This window comes from Sciurus carolinensis, chromosome 7 (genome assembly GCF_902686445.1).
Source record: "Sciurus carolinensis chromosome 7, mSciCar1.2, whole genome shotgun sequence".
NCBI classification, from domain to species: Eukaryota; Metazoa; Chordata; class Mammalia; order Rodentia; family Sciuridae; genus Sciurus; species Sciurus carolinensis.
In genome coordinates, this window is record NC_062219.1 from 14,924,203 (window position 1) to 14,941,903 (window position 17,701).

At 38.8% G+C, this 17,701-nt stretch overlaps 1 protein-coding gene across 4 annotated transcripts in view; it reads right to left on the bottom strand.

The window, feature by feature from the left end:
• Positions 1–17,701, bottom strand: part of Esr1 (estrogen receptor 1) — a 379,897-nt gene that overhangs the window by 216,516 nt on the left and 145,680 nt on the right. For all 4 annotated transcript variants that reach the window (XM_047558193.1, XM_047558192.1, XM_047558194.1 and 1 more), the window contains exon 3: positions 3,535–3,725. In XM_047558193.1, the coding sequence (XP_047414149.1) occupies positions 3,535–3,725 (191 nt within the window). The remainder of the gene's footprint in view (positions 1–3,534; positions 3,726–17,701) is intronic.

The following is a 17,701-nucleotide window of genomic DNA, read 5'->3' on the forward strand; positions in this document are numbered from 1 at the left end:
GGCCATTACTCAACTCCTTAAGTAATCAAGTTTGTAGACTAAGTAGTGGATAAAAATTTGTGTGCTTTCAAGTCCAACACTTTACCTCCCTGACCAAAAACACTTAGAACATGAGAATAATCTGATGTGTGCTCACTCCTAGCTCTCTTCTTAATAATACGAGAAGCAGGGAGAGCTGCAGCCTCTTCAGAACTTTCCACCTACGTGCCAGCCCCTTTACTGTCCTTCAGTGTGTTTGAGGGGCAGTGTGATTTATAAAGAGCCACAAAAGTTCAGTAAAACTTTTAGGTCCACGTTATCAAGATTCTGATGAGAAAACAGGATTGGTAACATTTAAACTTGCTCTGGTATTTTCCCTTGTAGAAATACAAACCAACAAAACATATGGAAATACCATTAAAATAGGGAATCAGTTACTCTGCTTTGACACAGTCTAAGATGAAACAGCCTAGGAATGTTTCTGTTTAACCTAATGGTAAATGAATTTTGTTACTTTTTATTCACAGAACTCCCTGCACTCTTGTCTTTCCTCCTGATCTTCGCTCATACGTTCATTCTATAACTAAACATTCATTCCTTACTCACTGGTCTCATCCTTCAGACTTAATTTTAATCAGGGAAACTTTCTCTGAGAGCCTTAGACCTCTGTAAAACCCTGCATTCACCTCAGGCTTGACACTGTCACTCTGCAATTTAATTGCTGGTTTATTTACTCATTTCTACCTCTACTTATAAGCTCAATGAGAGTAGTGACCAGGTCTTTTCTATAATTGTATCCCCAGGACTTTTGCACAGTACTTTGCCTAATAGAAATATTCAACAAATAAATTAATAAATTAATGAACTCAATAGTTTTAAGGTCCCACTCTCTCTCTCTAAGAGTAATTATTCTGTCTTATTTCTAGATTTCTTCCAGAACTTTGGACTCAATATTCACTCCATGGAAGAAATTTTATATATGTGACCACACCATGATACATAAGAAGTTTCTGAATCCAGGTAAAAATTTCATTTTTATATGATACAATTGTAATGAAATCCTACTGTTATTCTGTGTATACAAGATGGAGATTAAAATATATGTGTGTGTGCATATACATATAAAGTGTCAAAGAGTAAGCAGAAATTATTTTAAAAAATTGAACTTGAGGTAAAACCATACCAATAAAATACCTGTTTTATAAGCACATTTTTCATTGATATTCCTATAAGTGTATTTTTCTTTGTCTTTATTTTCTGTTCAGATGTCTTAATGCCTGGAGCTAATACTAAATGTGATGGGAACTTGTGTAGATTGCTACTAACATTGAACAAATATGATGAAAATAATTTGTAAGACTATTGCTATTGTTTCTTGGAAGACAGTCATTTCTACTTTCAGTCTCCATAAGTTTCCATTTATAACTGATGCTACCTTTTTCTCTTACATGTATCTATTGTTTTCCTTATCTTTTTCATAAAGTAACACTTTCTCTATACTGACTTACTTTCTAATTATGTCATGAGAACAAGTATTTTTGTTTCCCCAAATAAACTTCCCAAACAACTTCTAAATTTTGTGGGATTAGAAAGTGTGTCTTACAAATTTTTCTATTTCCCTCAGAAAAGTACAGAATAAGTTCTCAATAAAGCATGAATAATCAGAACTTTAAAAACCACCTATCTTCTTCCATAAACAGTGGTATGTAGATTAAATAAAATCAAAATAACTATTAAATCAGGGATCAGCAAATATTGATCTACCATTCAGTTCTGGTCAGTTGTCTATTTTGACAAAGCTTTATTGGCACATAGCCACTCTCACTTATTTACATATTCCCCATGACTCTTTGCAAGCTACAGTGCCAGAGGAGAAGACCTGTAACAGAAACTGCATGGCTTGCAAAAGCTAAAGTAGTCACTATTATACCCAGGGTTTGCTGAACCCTGCACTCCTCTAAATCATTTTTACCAATGAGGGAAATTAATCTCTGATATTTGACTTGCTTAAGTGTATAGCTGAACCTATTCACTAACCTTACCTTTATCAGATACATTTTCATTATCAGATTAAATGCTTGGTGAAAATAATATTTGAGATTATATAAAATCAAATAAACAGTAAAACCACAAAAGATGATGTTTGTCAAAAGACCTTTAAGTATTTATACTAACCTTAACCAAGATATAAATTTTAAATTGCATTTTCTGAATTATGATATAGTATCAGCTAGTAAAATTAAGTCTGTGTATATATATACACACACACACACAGACACACACACATACCCTATGGATTTATTGTCAGAGAATATCATTAATTTTATAAAAACACTGACAAAAAAGTCCAAGTCTTAGAGCAGAGTTTTAAAAGATGTTGAAAGCAATAAGTGTCAAGGAAAATGCTTTTTAAATGGACCACATTGACCTCACAGTCTACTCTATTAAGATATGAACAGCTTTAAAAAAATCCACTGGCAAAGGAAAGAAAAATAAATAGTATGTACCATTCCTCAGTTTTCATGCCATATCAGAGCTGTGAAGAGCCATAGCAGAAGGTTCCTGAGAATCACTTCTTCTGTCAGTGTCTATTAATTTAGCAGACTCTGGTTTTCAACAAGTTACTTAAGTCTAGATTTCTGGAGAGGGAAAAGTAAAAACTCTCAAAAATATCCTTAGTATCTATATACCAAGCTTCATAGAACCTGAAAAGGTAAAGGAATAAGAACAGAGAAAAAAATATTCCACTATTAAGACAAAAAGTGAATTCAGTAAGGCTTTCAGACAAAGGATCTGTAGCATGGATGTTTTCGTAGTAAAAATGATTGATGTTTTCCTCGGTTATCCTGTGTAATACCACAATACAGACAACCCTGCAGTAGAGGTAAAATGTAGCTGGCAGTATATCAGAGAAGCTGCAATTGGTAAACCAAATACAACAAAAAGACTGAGCAAGCAGGAGAATGAAATGTTACAGTTAGATACTTAATAACTACTTGGTACAGATGATATATTCCCTTATTCAAGTCACCCAATATTTGGTCTGTTCATGTTAGCAAAAGGTCATGTCATCCATTGAGACAGGAAAGAGATGGAAGAGAGGAAGAGAACAAGCTGGATAGAACAGAGCTGGACTAAAGATCAGAACAGAATACTAACCTGGACAAGGCCAAGGTAGAGAGATAATAATGCACGAATCATATCATATATAAGCTTAGTTGCTTGCAGAACAGGAATGTCCATCTGCCAATCCCCAATCAGGGCAGAGACATTTCCTTTCATTTCAGAGACCCAGCTACTGCAGTCCCCTTCTGTAGAGTTGCTGGAATTGCAGGGACCTTGCCAAATGGAGGAAGCAGAATTATGCAACCACAGCTTCCCTGGCATCTGTCTGCTCCTGTGAGACTCCATTTTTTCTCTGTGTTTCCACCAAAGATACTAGTGGACCCACTAGGTGTTACCGTTCTATACACGTAGCTGATTGTGTCTTCCTTCCTTGGTCATTTCTGCTCTTTGGATCAAAAATAGAATAAGTTGATTTCAACACACTATTACCTTGAATACTTCTCTTGAAGAAAGCCTTACAGCCCTCACAGGACCAGACTCCGTAGTGGTAGCCAGAGGCGTAGTCATTGCATACCGCACAATATCGAGTCTCCTTGGCAGATTCCAGGGCCAGGTTTCCCTTGTCACTGTTATTGGTCAGTCTCTCTCTGCCACTCTGGCGGCGATTATCTGAATTTGGCCTGGGGAGAAGGGAAAAAAGGCAGTGAGTCCATTAGCATCAGAAAAGCAAAATATGCATTCTCCTCTAAAAAATAAGAGCCTTAGGAGATGAGCAGATTCACTTTATTCTGACATTTTGAAATAATGAATCATAATGTAAGCTAATCTTTTGTTACTTCTTGCTGTCTGCTGTCACAAAAGGTGTTTGCCTATTGTATTAACCTTGAAGGAAAATTGTTTATTGCAAACTTACTTAAGAAACAGAATGTCTATCCCAGAAAATGCTACCCCCCAAAAAATGACAGAATGGAATTAGCTGGTTTCTAATAAACTTCTTCATTTTCTCCAAAACTTACAATTAAATCAGAACTGTTAAAGACTAATGCTCATTCTGATTCTAAACCACAGAAAAAGTCTTCAGGAAGTAGAAACAAAGCAAAAACAGCTGAATGAAATCTGAAATTCCAGTGAATTGACAAATAATGTAGAACACATGTCAAAAAACCAAAATTACAAATTTTTTTGTTATTGTGACCAGGTAACCCTGGGCATGGATTTTTATAACTCTACTCTCTAACTTAAGGGTACTTTTCTTCAATATTCAATAGTCCTCTTTAAGAACATGTAGGAGGAGAAGAGTAGAGGAACACAGATGGTCATCTCAACCTTTATGGATTTCATGGAAGATGCATATCCCAGAAATGAAACTGAAAATAAACATAAAGAAAGCATGGTGCCAGGAGACCAAGAAAATGGGGACGTGCAAAGCTTTACGAATGACTTGAGGTTGCTCAATAGTGCCAAATTGAACGGAGAAGACCAAGGAAACAAGAACTGATAAAGTGAATTTGAATTTGACTAAGAGGAGGCTTAGCAAGGAGTTCTTGGGGGAAAGGGCAGAGGTTCCAGCCAAAGCCCACTTGGAAGTGTGGGGAGAATGCAGTAAGATGAGTGAAGGGCCTTCCTTTGAGAGTTTGGATGGGAATGGGAAAAGAAAGATTTCATGTAGTATTTCATATTCTTGAAATATATAATCCCCAAAAGTATTTTTAGAATGGAGGAGGTCACAAAGTCCTCATGCGAACTGAGGAGAATAGGTCAGCAGGGACAGAATGGATGATGGTACAAAGAGGCTAAAAGAATAAAGTCAAGAAGGAAACTAAAGAAGCCATATAAGGAGCCATCTGGGTGAAGATACCTTGAAGAAGACTGAACGAAAGGAGTTAAGGAAAGAAGAGAGGAGAAGAAGTTCACATTTCTCATCTGGTCAGACACAGAAGCAGATGATACATGGGCCCAGGATTTTCAGGGTGGTATAAGGGATTGGGGATATGTGGCCAGAGTGCAGCACAGTGCCTGGAATGTAGTTGGCACTCAGTGATAAATGGAATTGAATGAAGAGAGTGTACAAAGGTGATTGGGAAATAGAGGTTGGCAGGTATTGGGAGGTTAGATGGGGTGAAGTTTCCTAGGAGATTTTCAAAGCTGACATAAGAAGAGATGCAGTAAATTGAGGACAGAGCTCCCGGGATCTCATGGTTAAGGAAGCTCCGAGTTCCTTCCTCCATTCGCCACCCAAATAACCAGCCCATGCTGACTTTCACCAATTCCCCCATTACAGCCCTTTTTCCTTGTAGTTCAGATTTAACCCCTTCCCTGCCCTTCTTACTCATTAATATTGTACACAATTTTGTGGTGCTGGGTCTCCAGCTACATTTGCCATAAAATTCACAAAACATTGGCTCCTTGGGGTTAAGCACATCTAACCTTGCCAACTTTTTCCATTTGGAATAACTTGGCTCTGAGGTTGGCAGCCTCAAATAGGAATTCTTTATTTTTTAATGATGCTTAGAGAGCACTGGCTCAGTTTTCAATCCTAGTTCCTATTCAGTTACCCATCTCTTTCCATTTTATCACTAGGCTGCCAAATGCCCCCCCATCGACCTCAGCTTTTTACTGTTTGTTTACTAATGTCTTATGCACAATCTAAGTCAGTAGGAAGCAGTTGTGAATATTTTACTATAGGAACTCAGTGACTTTGGGGGTGTGGGAGTGGATAGTGTGTAAGCGTGAAATGGACAGGCGTAATGTCTTAGAAACCTTATTAATTGTTGCACACCAAGTACCTAGCTCAATGCCTGGCACACAGCAAGTATTCAATAAAAGTGTGTTGAATGAATGAAAGAACGAACAGTATGCATAGGCAACTGTTCCAAGATGTCAAATATACTCACACAATGCCTGTATAATAAAGTACAGTTGACTCTCAAAACAAAACAGCTTTAAATTGTCAATAGTCTATAGGTGGATTGGGAAAGGGGAGACACACAACAGTTCGAAAAAACTTCCACATGGACATTGTACCCTAGAAATATAGAAAAATTTTAAGAAAAAGGATATGTCATGAATGCATAAAATATATAAATATGTAATAGTCTATTTTATTACTTACTATAAATTGTAAAAATCCATTCTTAAAAGTTAAAAGGTATCAAAACTTAGGCACACCACACACAAACTCAACTTGGCACCATGTGTAGTATAGAAATGTAGACAAGGTAAGATGCAGTATTAAATCATAACTGTATAAAACTGTACTGTACTTTACCTCTGTAATAATTTCATAACCACTTCCAGTTGCAGCTACTCAAGTATTGCTAATATCCACCTAAAACACTCATAAATTGCATACGGCAATAAAAAAGAGAAATCTCACGATTTGCGGGTAAATTTCATCATATTTAATAAATGTACCATGCAAAATGTGTTCACGATCGTTTATGTCTGTTTATGGTATTGGTTAGGCTTCCGGTCAAAGGCAGGCTCCAACTAGTTGGGTTTGGAGGAGACAAAAGTTATTCGTGGAGTTTGATGGGCAGCGGGAGGGCGGAGAGGACCGCAGGGAGCCCTCCGCAGCCCCTCCGCCACCGCTGGCCTAGTCACCATCACCCGCTCCCGGGGAACCCTCGCCACAACCTGAGCAGCAAGGCCCACACCCAGAAGGTGGCGGGTGCAGCAGCCACCAAGCGCGGCACCACGGACAGCGGCGCAGGAGCCCCGCGCGCGCGGCCGCGCATCCGCGGCTGCTACCCGCGAGGACTCTGCTATGGCGGAAGGTTTGGGTCACATGGTTCAACGTTAAGAAAAGGATATGGTCTCATTAACGGGAATAACACAAAGAAAGATGAACGTATATAACAGACCGCCATGAAGACGAGTAACCAAGATGTCCCTGGGCAGGTCGGAGGCGAGACGGTGAATCGGGTGTTGCTGGAGAAAAGCGCGCGAGGTAGCCTATGTTCCAGGCGCTGGTGGAGCTGCGTTCAAGGCATTGACTATGCGACCGACATCATCGTCATAGATGCTGTTCACACAATTAACAGCAGAACTTCCAGAATAGAGAGAGTGGGGAAGTAGGAGGGACCCTAGTGCTCCCCAAGTCCGTGCCCACCAACACTGGTCCTACCGCTGGCACTGGCTCCTTCCTTACTACATTGGAGACCCCAGGGCGTGGACCTCAGTATTTCAACCCTCCTGTGCAGGGAGAAGCCATGCAGGGTGCTAACAGCCAGGGTGCAGGAGAACAAGGTGGACCAGAAAGACAAAATGAATGCGAGAGCTATAGACTAAGGTTCCTCCAGGTCCCTGCTCACCAAAGGCAGTTCAGGGAGGGCTGCAATGAAGAAGATATAGATTGTTAAGAAGAGACCCAAGGGCAGCAGCCACTTCAACATCAGTACACTGCAACTTCAATTACCCACAGGCCCCCGGCAAAGCAGTAAGGCACAAGATGGCAAGGAGAGAAAAGCCACCAACCCACTGTCTGAGAATTCATCCAACCCTGCCATTGAGGAGAGCAGTTATCATCTCTACTACCCTCTGGCCACCCAACACTTAGAAACGAATAGGAAATCCCCAAGATAAGAAATCACAGAACTTCTGTGCTTGCTCTTTACCTGTTGGCCAAACAACTCAAGCTACAAGCATTGTCTATGCAGGAGGGGTTTTTTACTACTTTTACCTAAAGTCATGTCTTCTGGTAATGACAAATATGTTCTTTTTAAAGGCATAGTTTTTTTCTTTAAAAATTTTGTGTCATATAGGATCAAATTGAGGTTTTTAATAAATTTTATTTTTAATGTGTAATAAAAAACTTACAACTTGATCTTTTTTTTTGACAAACTGCAAGTTCCTGATAGATAAATGTCTTAATTTTTAAAGTTATACTCAGATTTTTTTAAGTGAACAGGAGATTGGCATCCCTAACTACCACATCATTCAAGGATCAACAGCAATGCATTTTTTAAAAACTGTGGTAAGATACATATAACTTGAAATTTACCATCTTAATCATTTTTAAGTGTACAAGCCAGTAATGTTAACAATATTCACATTGTTGTGTAACCAATCTTCAGAAATCCTCGATCTTACAAAACTGTAACTCTGTACCCATTAAACTTCCAATTTCCCCCTTCCTTTATCTACTGGCAACCACCAGTCTGCTTCCTGTTTCTGAGAATGTCACTATTCCAGATACCTCACCTAAGTGGAACCATTCAGTATTCGTCTTTTTTGTTTTGTTTTGTTTTTTGTTTTGTTTTGTTTTGTTTTTTGCAGAGGGATCTGGCTTATTTCACTTAGCATAGTGTCCCAAGGTCCATCCTTTTTGTATATGTGTCAGAACTTCTTTCCTTTTTAAGACTGAACAACATTCCATCATATATCTTCACCATATTTTGATATCCATTCATTCATCTACTCATAGATATACAGGTTCCTTCCTTTGGGCTATTGTGGATAATACTGCCATAAACGTGGGTGTACAAATATGTCTTCAAGATCCAGCTTTTTTTTAGTCTTTTATATTTACGCCCAGAAGTAGCATTCCGGGATCATATGATATTTGTATTTTCCATTTTCTGAGGACCCATCATACTGTTTTCCATAGTGGTGGTGCCACTTTATATTGCCCTAAGGCACAAGGGCTCTGATTTCTGCACATCCTTGCCAACACTTGTTGCTTTGCTTGTTTTACAGCAGCCATCCTAAGGAGTACGAGAGGACTGCTAGTTTTTTAGGTCTCCTTTGACTGCTTTCCTCCCTTGCCAGCCACTCCTAATCCCCACAGACTTGCAATAACTCAGCCCTTCTTGGGACTTTCTAACAGGTGATTTGGTACTTCTCTTCTGCTATTAGCTACATTATTCCTTCCACTGATTTACTCTCATCTTCACTGCTCGTGTCTAATTCTTCTTTGTAATGTCTAATTCATCTTTGTAATGACAAGGTTACATAGAGCATAGTGTCTCATTTGAAAGAGAGACTCCATAAATACTGATAACAAATAAATTCATCCATAATTGAACTGATGAAGTGAAGACCTGACCGTGTAAGTGGAACAGACACCAACCTTGGATTATCTGGGTACCCCTAGTTAGATCAACTCCAGCAGAGGGGCCTAGTTGTGGTCCCAGCTTGGTCTCATCTCATCTCTTCTTGCTGCTGTCCACCTGGTTTGGCCCACTGCTCTGTCATAGGCCTGGTACTGTTAGCCTCACACCTCCTTAGCAGGAAGGGCTTACTCCCTGTTTAAGTCAATGTTTCTTCCTCTCCTCAGAGGATCTTTGATTTCCTTTATTTTCATAGGACCAAAATTTCGTGCTCAAAATATCTTCAGGTTCTGTCTTTCTGAGAGGAAACTTCCAAGTTCTAACCAAGCTCTTAGCACTGGATTATAAATGAAGGATGAACCAATTCTTTAGCAATATTGTTAAAACCCCTCTTTCCTTGAAAAGTTCTTACCCCTTTCTCATTGAATTGTAACCCACTGTTATGGCTGGATTACTAAGCTACAGATAAAGAGACTAAACATTCTTCAGTTTTACCAACACCTTTCAAGATTGTCTGGAAAGAAACAAGACAGAAGCTTCAGGGTGAAATGAAGGCATGTTTCACATCAGTAACTTAACATGTTCTAGCTCTGAAGCATACAAGTGACCAAGGAACAAAGTAAAGGCAGAGGAAGGGTGACCAGAAGCATGAAAGACAATGTTTAAAAAGAAAAAGGCAGCAACACACTTACTTATGGAAATTGGAAACTCAACTGCCTCAATTTAGTTCAATTTTCATTTTATCAATTGATTACTATTTCCAAAGGGATGCCCCACTGATATTACATGTTCACCATATTCAACATAATTGAGAGGTATCTGAAGGCATTATTAATATTGGTCCAGGTGAACTCACTCAGATCAAGCGTAAACATGGCATAATAAAATATTGACTGAGAAGATTTTTATTAATCAAAGGAAAAATTTAAAGCTCAGTGTAATCAAATACTGTTGTTTTTCTAACCACAAATAATGGTACCAGCTATCCAAAAGCATTATTCTCCTGAGTAGCCAAGCATTTTTAAAAAGTTTGAAATCCTGGTTTCTAGAGGAAGTATTTTTACAAAGCTAAGTTAAAAGAACCAACAGATGTCTATGCCCTAGAAATGTGGTTTAATTAAGTGCTAGTGAAATAACTTCATAATTCTCCCTCACCAAATCAAATCTCCAAAGCTGTATACACACAGAATTCCCCAGATTTTTCCTTCATGGAAATTACCACAAAATCCAGTCCTATATTTGGGTTTTACTGATAGGTGTATTTTCCCCTAGTAACCAGTAAACTCCAAGAAGGCAAGACTTATGTCTCATTTGCTCCCAATTTTAACTGACACACAGTAGGTTCTTAATAAATATTTGCTAAATGCACCTCCCACATGTAATCCATCACCTCATTTAGTCAATTATTTCTTCAAAACACTGCTTATCCTTCTCTCCATTCCTTGTTCTCATCATTTGTATCTGAGAAATCAATAATACTCCAAGTCTCAATTAATGGTCCACCTCCCATTTTTCCTCAAACTCCCCCTGATAGCCCTGCCTAAAGAATTCTCATAAAATACAACATTCATTTTTTAACAACTTTCCATTGCATGCATGTGTGGATTATTACTTTTGTGGGGTTATGGACCAGTTTGAGGATAACGAAAGTTCTGAAACTTTCTTCTCTCGAAAATACACAGAAACGAAACTCTCAAACTTCTGCCTGTAATATTAGGGGAGTTATAAAGCAGAAAAACTCAAGTTGAAAATATATGTATATATATTTATATATATATAAAATATATATGTTTATATAATATATATATATTTATAATGTATTTATATTTATAATTTATATATTTATAATATATTTATATTTATAAATATACATATATTATATATATTATATAAACATATATAAACATGTATATAAAATATATATATTTAAAATATATATATAAAATATATATATTTATATAATATATATTTATAATATATTTATATTTATAATATATATTTATAATATACTTATATTTATAAATATATATATTATATAAACATATAAATTATATATATAACACATTAGATTTAAGCCCAAATTCTTGAATTTCATGCACCAAAAACAATATTGCTCTCTTTGTATTTCCCTAAGCAAAATGTAGTCAAATCACCTTTAAGAAATTGCTCACAGAGGTTTTCAAGATGGCGGACTAGAGGGCGGCTGCATTTCACATTGCTCCAGGACGCAAGATTCAAAAGAGGAGATAGTGAGAGACTTGGGACCAACTCAAAGCCGCCGGGTGAGTCTCTCCCATTGGGGAGGCGTCCCGGATGGGCCGGTAGCCCCGGAACGCAGGGAACTTTGTGAAGTAGAGTTTCTCGGCGAGACGCCCTTCCCCCGCTGGAGCGGTAAACACGGACAACTGGGATCATCGTAGAGGAGGCGGCTCAGCACAGTGCTTGGACTTGGAGCAACCACTGGGGCTCCGGGTGGCTGCCTGAGGAGGAGCTGCGTGGCGAGCTGTTTGGACTCAGAACGACCGCTTCTGAACACCGGGGGGCTGCCTGGAGGAGGAGAGCGGTGGGTCGCTTGGTCTAGGAGTGACTGCATCAGAGCCACAGGCGGTTGCCAGAGGAGGAGCTGCGTGGTGAGCTGTTTGAACTCAGAACGACTGCTCCAGTGGCCTGCCTGGAGGAGGAGCGCGGTGGGTCACTTGGTCTCAGAGCCACCGCTCCTGAACACCTGGGGGGCAACCCCAAGGAGGAGGAGGAGGAACAGGACGGGTCACTTGGACTTGGAGTGACTGCCTAGGGCTACGGGCGGTTGGTGGGAGGAGGAGACGCGAAGTGAGTTGCTTGGACTCGGAAACCGGGCCACTGTCCAGAGGAGGAGGTGTGTGGCAGGTCTCTGGGTATCAGAGCTATTGTACGGGGCTCCAGGTGGCCGCTCAGAGGAGGGGCCGCATAGCCAGGCGATTAGGTGCAGAGCATGTCCCAGGAGCTAGGTGGCTTCTTGCTGGAAGAGTCGCAGAGAGACACGCCTAGGGGCGGAGCAAAGTTTCCAGGACTGCGGGCGGATTCTCTGGGAGAGGCAGCCTAAGGAGACTCGCCTGCTAAGGGTGAGGCTCCCAGGCCCAGGAGATAGGTCCAGGTCCCTGGGAACGTTGCAGAGGAAGACAGCCCAGCCCAGGCGGTAGTTGTAGATTGAGGGGAACCTCTAGGAGGGCAACTGACCAGTGAGACATCCCCACAAGTGAGTCTTCCCTGCCGGGGGAGGTTTTCCCACAGGGACAGTAAAACCAGAGACACAGGCACAAACAGGCCTTGCCTCAGCCCGCAGTCTAGTTCCCCATTGGATGACCATTGGTCAACAAGTGGAGGCACCTCTGCCCACTAGCAGGGAATATACGCCACCTGAGTGTCACCATCCCTAGAGAGGCAGCTTCCTTGTGGAGCACCGCATTATCAACTACCTCCAAGACTGCAGGCTACTGAAGGATAAGAGGGGATATACTAGCAATCTTCAGGGACATTATAAGTTGATAGAGGAAATCTGCAATATCTTAATGACCCACTGATTCCTGAACAATATGAGAAAACAAGGGAAGAAAATACCCCAAACAAATCTAGATGTTACATCAATAAAATCCAACCACAGCATGGCAGAAGAAATGACAGAAAGGGAGTTCAGAATGTACATAATTAAAATGATTAGGGAAGCAAACAATGAGATGAAAGAGCAAATGCAGGCATTGAACGATCGCACCAATCGACAGTTAACAGAGCAAATTCAGGAAGCAAAAGATCATTTCAATAAAGAGTTAGAGATATTGAAAAAAAGCCAAACAGAAATCCTTGAAATGAAAGAAACAATAAACCAAATTAAGAACTCCATAGAAAGCATAACCAATAGGATAGAACAGCTGGAAGACAGAACTTCAGATATTGAAGACAAAATATTTAACATCGAAAACAAAGTTGAACAAACAGAGAAGATGGTAAGAAATCATGAACAGAATCTGCAAGAACTATGGGATATCATGAAAAGGCCAAATCTGAGAATTATTGGGATTGAGGAAGACTTAGAGAAACAAACCAAAGGAATGAACAATCTATTCGATGAAATAATATCAGAAAATTTCCCAAATCTGAAGAATGAAATGGAAAATCAATCCAAGAGGCTTATAGGACTCCAAATACACAAAATTACAACAGACCCACACCAAGGCACATTATAATGAAAATACCGAACATACAAAATAAAGACAGAATTTTAAAGGCTGTGAGAGAAAAGAACCAAATTACATTCAGGGGGAAACCAATACGGATATCAGCAGATTTTTCAATCCAGACCCTAAAAGCTAGAAGGGCCTGGAACAACATTTTTGAAGCTCTGAAAGAAAATGGATGCCAACCAAGAATCTTATACCCAGCAAAACTTACCTTCAAATTTGACGATGAAATAAAATCATTCCATGATAAACAATAGCTAAAAGAATTTACAAAAAGAAAGCCAGCATTACAGAACATTCTCAGCAAAATATTTCATGAGGAAGAGATAAAAAACAAAGAAGCAAATCAGCAAAGGGAGGAATTATCCTAAAGGAACTGTCAAATAAAGGAGGAACCAAGATGTGTTAAAAATTTTAAATATGAACCAAATGACCGGGAATACAAATCATATCTCAATAATAACCCTGAATGTTAATGGCCTGAATTCATCAATCAAAAGACATAGACTGGCAGATTGGATTAAAAAGAAAGATCCAACAATATGTTGCCTGCAAGAGACTCGCCTCATAGAAAGAGATACCCATAGACTAAAGGTGAAAGGATGGGGAAAAATACCATGCACATGGACTCAGCAAATAAGCTGGAGTATCCATCTTCATTTCAGATAATGTGGACTTCAAGCCAATGTTAGTCAGAAGGGATAAAGAAGGACATTTCATACTGCTTAAGGGAAGCATAAATCAGCAAGATATAACAATCATAAACATCTATGCCCCAAACAGTGGCTCATCCATGTATGTTAAACAAATCCTTCTCAATTTTAGAAACCAAATAGACCATAACACAATAATACTTGGTGATTTTAACACGCCTCTCTCACCACTGGACAGATCTTCCAAACAAAAATTGAACAAAGAAAACATAGATCTCAATAACACAATCAATAATTTAGACTTAACAGACATTTATAGAATATACCATCCAACCAAGAGCAAATACACTTTCTTCTCAGCAGCACATGGATCCTTCTCTAAAATAGACCATATATTATGCCACAAAGCTAATGTCAGCAAATACAAGAAGATAGAGACACTACCTTGTATTCTATCAGATCATAATGGATTGAAGTTACAAATTAATGAAAGAGTAAAAAACAGAAACTACTCCAACACCTGGAGATTAAACAATATGCTATTATATGATGAATGGATAACAGAAGATATTAGGAAGGAAATTAAAAAATTCTTAGAGGTAAACGAGAACAAAGACACATCATATCAAAATCTCTGGGACACTATGAAAGCAGTACTTAGAGGAAGATTTATTTCATGGAGCGCATTCAAAGAAGTAAAACTCAAAAAATAAATGACCTAACACTACAGCTCAAAGCCCTAGAAAAAGAAGAACAGACCAACACCAAAAGTAGTAGAAGACAGGAAATAGTTAAACTCAGATCTGAAATCAACGAAATTGAAACGAAAGAAACAATACAAAAAATTGACAAAATAAATAGTTGGTTCTTCAAAAAAAATAAACAAAATTGATAAACCTTTAGCCACACTAACAAAGAGAAGACGAGAGAAAACCCAAATCACTAAAATTCAGAATGAACAAGGAAATATCACAACAGACATGACTGAAATACAAAACATAATTAGAAGCTATTTTGAAAACCTATACTCCAACAAAATAGAAAATTTTGAAGACATCAACAGGTTTCTAGAGACATATGAATTGCCTAAACTGAACGAGGAGGACATACACAATTTAAATAGATCAATTTCAAGTAATGAAATAGAAGAAGTCATCAAAAGCCTACCAACAAAGAAAAGTCCAGGACCAGATGGGTTCTCAGCCGAGTTCTACAAAACTTTAAAGAAGAGCTCATTCCAATACTTCTCAAACTATTCCAGAAAATAGAAGAGGAGGGAACCCTCCCAAACTCATTCTATGAAGCCAATATCACCCTGATACCTAAACCAGACAGAGACACATCGAGGAAAGAAAATTTTAGACCAATATCCTTAACGAACATCGACCCAAAAATTCTAAACAAAATTTTAGCAAATCGCATACAAAAACATATTTAAAAGATAGTGCACCATGATCAAGTGGGTTTCATCCCAGGGATGCAAGGTTGGTTCAACATCAGGAAATCAATAAATGTCATTCACCATATCAATAGACTTAAAGTCAAGAATCACATGATTATTTCAATAGATGCAGAAAAAGCATTCGATAAAATACAGCACCCCTTCATGCTCAAAACACTAGAAAAAATAGGGATAGTGGGAACATTCCTTAACATTGTAAAGGCCATCTACGCTAAGCCCATGGCTAATATCATTCTAAATGGTGAAAAACTGAAAGCATTCCCTCTAAAAACTGGAACAAGGCAGGGATGCCCTCTTTCACCACTTCTATTCAATATCGTCCTTGAAACTCTAGCCAGAGCAATTAGACAGACCAAAGAAATTAAAGGGATACGAATAGGAAAAGAAGAACTCAAACTATCCCTATTTGCTGATGATATGATTGTATACTTAGAGGAACCAGGAAATTCCACCAGAAAACTTTTAGATCTCATAAGTGAATTCAGTAAAGTCGCAGGATATAAGATCAATGCACATAAATCTAAGGCATTTTTATACATAAGCGATGAATCTTCAGAAAGAGAAATTAGGAAAATTACCCCGTTCACAATAGCTTTGAAAAAAATAAAGTATTTGGGAATCAGTCTCACAAAAGAGGTGAAAGACCTCTACAATGAGAACTACAGAACACTAAAGAAAGAAATTCAAGAAAACCTTAGAAGATGGAAAGATCTCCCATGTTCTTGGATAGGAGGAATTAATATTGTCAAAATGGCCATACTACCAAAAGTGCTATACAGATTCAATGCAATTCCAATTAAAATCCCAATGATGTACCTTACAGAAATAGAGCAAGCAATTATGAAACTCATCTGGAAGAATAAAAAGCCCAGAATAGCTATCCTTGGTAGAAAGAGTGAAGCAGGGGGTATCGCAATACCAGATCTTCAACTCTACTACAAAGCAATAGTAACAAAAACGGCATGGTATTGGTACCAAAATAGAAAGGTGGATCAATGGTACAGAATAGAGGACACGGACACAAACCCAAATAAATACAATTTTCTCATACTAGACAAAGGGGCCAAAAATATGCAATGGAGAAAAGATAGCCTCTTCAACAAATGGTGCTGGGAGAATTGGAAATCCATATGCAACAGAATGAAACTAAACCCATATCTCTCACCATGCACGAAACTAAAGTCAAAATGGATTAAGGATCTCGGAATCAGACCAGAGACCTTGCATCTTATAGAAGAAAAAGTAGGTCCAGAGCTTCAACATGTCGGCGTAGGACCAGACTTCCTCAACAGGACTCCCATAGCACAAGAAATAAAAGCAAGAATTAATAACTGGGATAGATTCAAACTAAAAAGTTTTCTCTCAGCAAAGGAAACTATCAGCAATGCGAAGAAAGAGCCTACAGAGTGGGAGAAAATCTTTGCCAATCATACTTCAGATAGAGCACTAATCTCCAGAATCTATAAAGAACTCAAAAAACTCTACACCAAGAATGCAAATAATCCAATCAACTAATGGGCTAAGGAAATGAATAGACACTTCACAGAAGAAGATCTACAAGCAATCAACAAACATATGGAAAAATGTTCAACATCTCTAGTAATAAGAGAAATGCAAATCAAAACCACCCTAAGATTCCATCTCACCCCAATTAGAATGGCGATTATCAAGAATACAAGCAACAACAGGTGTTGGCGAGGATGTGGGGAGAAAGGTACATTCATACATTGCTGGTGGGGCTGCAAATTAGTGCAGCCACTCTGGAAAGCAGTATGGAGACTCCTTAGAAAACTTGGAATGGAACCACCATTTGACCCAGCTATCCCACGCCTTGGCCTATACCCAAAGGACTTAAAATCAGCATATTACAGAGATACAGCCACATCAATGTTCATAGTTGCTCAGTTCACAATAGCCAGATTGTGGAACCATCCTAGATGTCCTTCAATTGATGAATGGATAAAGAAAATGTGGTATATATATACAATGGAATATTACTCAGCCATAAAGAATGATAAAATTATGGCATTTGCAGGCAAATGGATGAAACTGGAGAATATCATGCTAAATGAGATAAGCCAATCTCAAAAAACCAAAGGAAGAATGATATCGCTAATAAGTGGATGATGACACATAATGGGGGGTGGGAGGGGTTAGTGTTGGGGTTGGAGTTGTGTTAAGGGAGGGGGGCAGGAATGGAGGAAGGGAGGACTGTATAGAGGGAGGGGAGGGGTGGGAGGGGTGGGGGGAAGGGAAAAAATGGCAGAATGAATCAAA